The sequence below is a fragment of the Seriola lalandi genome, unplaced genomic scaffold, assembly GCF_002814215.2.
Source record: "Seriola lalandi dorsalis isolate HSWRI2012SDOR001 ecotype SW California unplaced genomic scaffold, Sedor1 jcf7180002054926, whole genome shotgun sequence".
In the NCBI taxonomy this organism is placed as follows: Eukaryota; Metazoa; Chordata; class Actinopteri; order Carangiformes; family Carangidae; genus Seriola; species Seriola lalandi.
The window spans coordinates 1,047,948-1,055,585 of record NW_019525478.1 but is presented as its reverse complement, the minus strand read 5'-3'; the positions used below and the strand labels follow the sequence as shown (position 1 = coordinate 1,055,585).

Here is a 7,638-nt window from a genome sequence, read left to right as displayed (position 1 = left end):
AGCCTCAGACAGATCATCCAATCATCATGCAGAAGCCGAGAGTCCGGGCCAGCCCACTGCCCCATAGACCCCCAGAGACGCTGAGCGTCCGATGGGCGGGACGAAGCCCAGCATTTATCCAATGACCGTCTAGTTTCGCTGCAGTGGAACAACCCACTCTATGCTTCCCCATTGAAGTCAGTAGACGCTCGGCGTCTACACTGTGTAAAGCTCTGTGGCGCTGCGGGGATGAATGATAAGAAGTGGTGTCGGTCACCTGTGATAAGTAGCTGATTCGGAACAAAAGATGAACGTGTTCTAGCGCATATTTAGTCAATGAAATGTACACAACAGCACATATTTGACCACTTATTTTGTTGACATTTTAGGGGAAGCTGAGCTTCCCTTGCAGTCTTAGAGCAATCGCCACTGATTTGAATGTATGTTGAAATAGGGAACAGTTTTTTTTTCTCTCTCCTTTTATGTATTTTCTATCATTATATATTTATCACATTTCATAAAGCCTGGAGGCAGGGTTTCTTTTGAAAGGGGTATTTAAGAATCTTTCCAGCTTTTAAGTAAAATATACCATATGTATTGATGTGTATTATGATTCAAACCAATCAATATCTTACCCCCTTGATAATAATTACAATTGTCTTTCCCACCATGTTGAGGTCACAAGCATCTGCCCCAGCTCAAGGCAAAGCTGTATTTATATGTACATGTACATGTTGCATTCCCTTAGCATAAATGTAACTGACAGAAAATTTAATGTCATAAGAAGCTATTAATAAACATCAATGTTTTCCACTCTCCCTCAGCCCAGTGGTGCGTTCACTAAAGGAGACAGGCAGAGTGGAGCCAGAGCTGTTTGAGGAGGTCACCATTTATTTCAGTGACATTGTGGGATTCACCACCCTCTGCCACTACAGTACCCCCATCGAAGTGGTCGACATGCTCAACCACATCTATAAGAACTTCGACAGCATCCTTGACCACCATGATGTCTATAAGGTACTCTGCTCACTGGATCTTAGGTAACATAGTGTTTAACCAATCAGGGGGTGGAGCAGGGCAGTGGTGGGAGTTAGAGGTCAGGCGTTAAGTCTCCCATGAAGCAGCTGAGGTTGGGGTTAGACTGGTATATGTGGCTGATTATCAGGTAACATTTTAATCAATGAATCTTTTCATCTGTTGTCTCTCAGGTGGAGACAATAGGAGATGCATACATGGTTGCATCAGGTTTGCCCAAACGCAACGGCAACAGGCACGCAGTGGACATCGCCCACATGGCCCTGGACATCCTAGCGTTTGTAGGGACATTTGAGCTGCAGCACCTGCCTGGCATCCCTCTGTGGATCCGTATTGGTGTGCACTCAGGTAACAGAAATTCATGTTTTCATTTTAGTTTTCATGGCCTAATATTTCAGATTAAGCATATTTAGATGTTTAGTCCTCAGGGTAATGTAATATGTAGCCCTAAAAGTGGCTAATTTGACCGAAAAACAAGTCACGCTTACTAGACACATATTTAAACTGATGTTAGAAACATTAGCAAAGATTTCCTTTCTTTAAAAAAGCTGGTAAAATATCATAAAACTCAAAACATGTATGAGGAGGGAAGGTAGTGTGTGGACAGTGACTTAGTTCTGCATGTAAAAATGATTTTATAAAAAAAGAACAGTAGGTGGCAGTGTAGCACTGATACAACCACAGAGACTTAGTCACAAGCAAAATGAGGAAGCGCAAACCAAAATAGGCAGTTTTTCTTCTTCCTTGTCATCATGTGACTGATATCTAGTGGCTGAGTAACAGTAATGATTAACCAAACATAAATCAGTCACCAACAAACATGCCTTTCTTATTGTCATAGATGTTATAAATGATCATAACATGAGAATCAAATGTGTGAAAACTCAATCAAACAAAATAGTAAAAGTTAGGACTTGAAAAATAAAACAGTAACAGTAAAATGAATCGGTCAATGAACTGGATGATGACATTTATGGTTGTTTGTGTGTATTCGTGTGTAGGACCGTGTGCGGCAGGAGTGGTGGGGAACAAGATGCCTCGCTACTGTCTTTTTGGAGATACAGTCAACACCGCCTCACGCATGGAGTCCACAGGCCTGCGTAAGAAACAGCACACACACACTCACACACATGCACACACACACACACACACACACACACACACACACACACACACACACACTTTTTTTTTTTATTACACAAAGGTCAAAGGGGTATGTACAAAATTAGAATAACAGTGCAAACAAAGATATCAGAGTTTCAGAGAGAAAAAACAAATAAGTCAAATAAATAAATAAAATAAAAAAACTAAAAGAAAAAGAAGAAGAAAGCTTCTCGTTGTATGTTAGGTGTGTTATTGCATCCAAGGGTATAAACACACAACTTATGCCTTGCACAGGGAAATACACTCATGCATATTCTTATCCATATACTTGTACACTTCCAAACTTGTTTATTTGATGTGCAGACCAAAATAAATAAAAATAAGCGCTCCTATCTTACAATACCAAAAGAAAAAGAGATGAATATCTAGTCCGGGGTACATTTGTCTAACACACTTTTTTTTTAACACAGTCACATTATTGGTAGTTCAGGTGCAGCTTCTGATCTTCATATCCACAGAGTTAAAAAGAGCTGCAGGTTTGACTCTGATGATTATTTCTCACGTTGTCTTTCCAGCTCTGAGAATTCACGTCAGCCAGTCCACCATCAACATCCTGCAGAGGACAGACTGCAAGTTTGAGTATGAAAAGCGAGGAGAGACGTACCTGAAGGTGAGCTGGGTTTGTCTTTTTGTGTACTTACCTTTCCAGGCATGTACATCTAGCATAAACTGTGAAGATAGTGGTTACTAGTTTCATTTCCTGTGTGTGTGTTTGTGCGCGTGTCCATGTGTGAATGACTCACAGGGCAAAGGCAAAGAGATGACATACTGGTTAACAGGGGTGACTGGGGGCAAATACAACCTGCCGACACCACCAACAGCGTGAGTATAAACATAAAAACACAGTTCCATTCAGATTTACTCCAAACAATTCAATTCAATTTCATTTGTTTAGCGCCAAATCATAATGGAAAAACTCCCTTAAACAGGAAGAAACCTCCAACAGAACTGGGCTCAGGATTATCAGTTGTCTGCCGTTAATTATTATAGTGGAAATAATCATCCTACTACATATAAGTTCTAGTGTTATCAATAATAATAATAATAATAATAATAATAATAATGAGTGTTGTAGTGTCAGATCTGGATCCTGCTGCTCCTGCAGAATGAGGAAATGTCAATGTCAAAAGAAACACTGTGTTATCACAAAGATGTAAATAAAAACATCTGTCAACCTCAGAGGGTTAAACAGAAATTGCAAAAGCTTGACAGGGCTTTGGCACTTTTAGTGTATTTATCTAAGTTCAGCTGTTTTACATCTTCTCACAGTTACGTCCATAATCCAAAATGAATCCTCCTGTTGCTGTTTCAGGGAGAACTTCCAGCGGCTCCAGCAGGACCTGGCGGAGATGATCGTGTCCAGCCTGGAGAAGCGTGGAGGCGGGAGCGAGGGCTTCAATAAGAGGAAGACCCTGTCCACCAAAATCCGTCGGAGGGAGACCAACAGCAGCCTGCAGAGTGATGGCCTGCCAGAGTACTTCCACCTGGCTGTCACTGACAACCCCACCACCTACTTGTGATTACAGAGGAACTACCGGTACAATACCGGGCAAACCTAACCTGTACCTGTCTGAATCAGCACTGTTGGGTTTCTTTGGACAGCTGTGTTCATCCAGGGGTTGGAGAGACTGGGGAACAGCTGTGGAACAAGCAGGTGTGTTAAAGGTGAGAGTTTAACATGTATGACAAAGGACCAACGGGTTCAGTTCTCTTTATTTTCCCTGATATTATACTTTTCACCGCCGCATCCCTTCACTCCCTCTGCGGAAACGCTGTCCCTCTGACTCCTATAATGAACTGTGTCTTCATTGAAAGGAAAACTCCACCTTCAGACGTGGCAGACGAAGAAGAAGTGCTCGAAATAAAGCCTTCCTCTTTTATCGTGTGACACGTTATCACACTTAGTTTACATTAAATCATTACGTTCGACCTGTTATTCATGGGAATAAGAAATAAACACGACCAAACACTAAAACTGAACATAAAGAGGAGGCTTTTTTCTTTTTTTTAACTGTCTGGAACAGAGCATCATTTTTAATGAGGCTAACTTCACTAAAGGTTTTATTATTATAGTCACTCGGGGGCGCCAGAGTCACACAGTCAACGTCCATAATCTGTGGACAGTGATAAGTCACTGTCATTACTGTCACAACTAGATTTGAGAGCTATTATCAAATCACATGGTCAGTTCTCTCCAAGGAGGAATCCAGATATTGAGGGAAGATATTAAATGTGTTCTTCTTAACTTTACGTTGAACCGTTCTGTTTGTGTTTAGATGTTTCCTTCACTGATTGAGGAAGTTTGACACAATTATTTACCATGTAAATAATAATAAACTACGTCCAAACGAGACTTGTCAACAACAACTCCACCCTGTGTTCACAACATCCCAAATAATTCTGAGATGATCTGCTTTGTGTTTTATTAAAAGATGTTTGAAATATGGGACAAGATTCAGAGCAGTTTCTTAGTTTTTAAACTATACACAGTCTTACATGGTATTACTGAACACAGATGTACATCATAAATTCTTTTTTTTTTTCAAGCAAGTGAAGAGAAATAAAACAACAGCTGTAAAAATAATATTATTTAAAAACCATAAAAACATGGTAGAAAAGACAAATATCCAAAAGTTGAATTTCAACACACTGAGCACAATGTGCACAGAACAGGCAGTAAAGAGAAGTCTGTGAGAACACACACACACACACACACACACACACAGACACAGACACACACACACAGACACAGACACACACACACACACACACAAACACACACACACACACACACACATGCACAGCCCTATACAGTTTTTGTTGTAACTAATGCAGTTCCACCGAGCTCTGTGGCAGGAAGTGGGATCTTGTGCCCCCTCATTCTGCTGCAAGCAGGCAGCCCTTCGCCCGCCTCTTTCCCAGCATGCTTTGCAAGGCCCCTGCAAGCAATGATCCCACTGCAATCCTCCCACTTCGAGCCTGTTTGGGCCCCCAGGTGCAGGTGAGGACAGGACCATGGGGCCTCTGCTGCTCGCTGAAACATCTGCGCCTGACCGTTTCTCTCTGAGGGCGGCGGGTGGATGGTTTTCTGAAGAGGCTCCAGCCCCGGCTCTGCATCCTCTGTGACACAAACAACACAGACACGTAATGTACATGTGTGGATCTCAACTGGAACACTTACCGTTTATTTTCAGTCACAAAGACAACCACACACATCCAGCGTATCTACATGTTAACCCTCTACTGTTGTGGATCTTTCTCAGATTGTATAATTAAATGGTTAAAAAGCCTCACTTCATTTGATTCATCAGAAACATGTGATCATATATTACAATGTGTAAATCTGTTGTTTTTTTATTTTCATTTTTATTTTATTTTACATTCCTTGTATAAAGGCTTATAACATGTAATGAATGAAAATATTTAAATATATATTTAGATAATGTAAAATGTCAGCAAATAAGATTCTGTATGATGAGGAGGCAAAGTGGCTGTAAACTACTGAAAACAGTAAAATACTCAGTGTCCATCAGAGGATAGAGGATGTAGAACGTGTAACTGAAATATTTAGTAGAACTAGTGAGAAAATGACTTTCAGATGTTACGAGACAAGTGCCAGACATCTGCATTACACCACCAGTACAACAATGATATGTGTCGCAACAACAACAGCTGAGTGCCTCCACTCTGCTAACTTTACATTCCTGGTTGTCCTGTGGATAAAGGTCTATTGACAGACAGTTAACTCGCTGAGGAGAAAAGCATGCTGCTGATTGTGAAGTGAATGTAGCTTCTCGTCGGCCATTGTTTCAAACATAAAGATGAGTTTTACGTAGAATTGTGCTAAGACTGCACAAGAGCTGCATTCCAGAAGAGTCACGATGTTATAATCAACCCTCTGAGGTTGAAGGATGTTTTTATTAATATCTTTGTGATAATGCAGCGTAGAAATGTGGTTTAAATGTTGTTGGAATCTGTCGACTCTCCACTTTCCCTTTCATATTCGTACAACATCATAAGTGACTCATAGCCTCTAAAATCTGGTTAAAGCAGAGTGACAGATGACACTACGACTCAGTGATGTTACAAAAGGCATTTATTATCCATTTATCTACTATTTTACTCATGTTGCACTATTTTTTATGACTTTATAGACTTTGATGAACACATTTGAAGCATTAAAACAATTCAACCACATCAGTAAAGGTTTGTTTTCACAAGATATTTATTATTTCAAAAATTAGGCTTCAAGTTTTCAGCATTTGGGCCAAATTATCTCTTTGCACATTGAGTGGCCTCGTTATAGAAAGAGCTGAGATTGTTCTGAGAATTGTGATATAAAACACTTGGGTGTGATGTGATGTGTAAGCACTCTTTAAAAGGTGAATTTAAAATGGGAGAAAATGCCCTCAGACCTCAGAGAGTTAAAGCACGAAAGCTGGAGCTTTTCAGCCTGAAGGCATGTCTCACAAAATGAATACAGACATCAGCAGCCTTCAGATATCCAGCTGTCTGTCCACCAGGCCAAACTCTTACATTACTGCCCCTCTGAGTGCACGTCATTCTGATTTCAGTGCCTCTCTGCGCCTCTCTTTTGTCAGTTTATGTGTTTTCAAGGTCAAGTGCAGACATCATTTGTCCTGCCTAACCAACGGATGTGTGTTGAAACCAGAATAGCTGGTGAGAAAGCGCGGCCGACCCAGGGGACGAGCGCGGAGAAGAGAACAGAAACTGAGGAGTTTCTACTGTGAGGAACGTCACACTTCATCACCTGCCTGCCTGCCACCCCGCTTCCTCCACACCACTCTGAGGCCAGCTCTGCATGTCAGATCCCCCGCGTACAGGGAGAGAGAGAGAGAGAGAGAGAGAGAGAGAGAGAGAGAGAGAGAGAGAGAGACCCCCGCCACTTGATAGACGCTTGAAAAACGACATCACTGAGGAAATATTTAATCCAAGGCGTGAAGGATCAGGGGGGTGAAGTGATCCATTCCTTCACATTACAGTATCCGATAGCAACTCTTTCTCTAAGAAGAGTTACAGCAATTTAGGTGTTTAATTACTGACAGTTATTTAAAGGTGATATTAAGTAAATATATCATAATTAATACCATTTATTTATTTATTTAATACCAAACATTTCCACAGAAAAGCCTCTGAAACAGCATTTAAACCGTTCTGTGACACTCAAACTCAAGACAGAAAAAACAGGATGAATAAAAGAAATTAGAAATAATCAGATGATATGGATCATTAACGCCAGTCGTCTTTACCTGAGGTGCTGCCTTGTCTGGTCTCTCGTCTGTATATGATGAACCAGAGAGCCAGAGCCAAGATGGACCCCATGGTGGCCAGCACCACGAAGATCCACAGAGCCGGACTCAGCATCAGCATGGGGTCGGCCTGGGGAACGGGGGCGATGACTCTCACCTGGTTTACATCAGCCTGCAGCGGCGGCTCTGG

The 7,638-nt window shown here is 41.3% G+C and overlaps 2 protein-coding genes across 2 annotated transcripts in view; one reads left to right on the top strand and one right to left on the bottom strand.

The window, feature by feature from the left end:
- The window catches only part of gucy2ca (guanylate cyclase 2Ca), a 15,323-nt gene extending 10,693 nt beyond the window's left edge, over nucleotides 1–4,630 (top strand). The window contains exons 22-27 of the mRNA XM_023431672.2: nucleotides 804–996; nucleotides 1,188–1,362; nucleotides 2,016–2,114; nucleotides 2,694–2,788; nucleotides 2,924–3,000; nucleotides 3,491–4,630. Coding sequence (XP_023287440.1) covers nucleotides 804–996; nucleotides 1,188–1,362; nucleotides 2,016–2,114; nucleotides 2,694–2,788; nucleotides 2,924–3,000; nucleotides 3,491–3,698 — 847 coding nt within the window. The 3' untranslated portion in view covers nucleotides 3,699–4,630. The remainder of the gene's footprint in view (nucleotides 1–803; nucleotides 997–1,187; nucleotides 1,363–2,015; nucleotides 2,115–2,693; nucleotides 2,789–2,923; nucleotides 3,001–3,490) is intronic.
- The window catches only part of LOC111673805 (uncharacterized), a 4,509-nt gene continuing 1,428 nt past the window's right edge, over nucleotides 4,558–7,638 (bottom strand). Inside the window, exons 2-3 of the mRNA XM_023431673.2 lie at nucleotides 7,449–7,634; nucleotides 4,558–5,298 (exon numbers count right to left, since the gene is read on the bottom strand). Coding sequence (XP_023287441.1) covers nucleotides 4,985–5,298; nucleotides 7,449–7,634 — 500 coding nt within the window. The 3' untranslated portion in view covers nucleotides 4,558–4,984. The remainder of the gene's footprint in view (nucleotides 5,299–7,448; nucleotides 7,635–7,638) is intronic.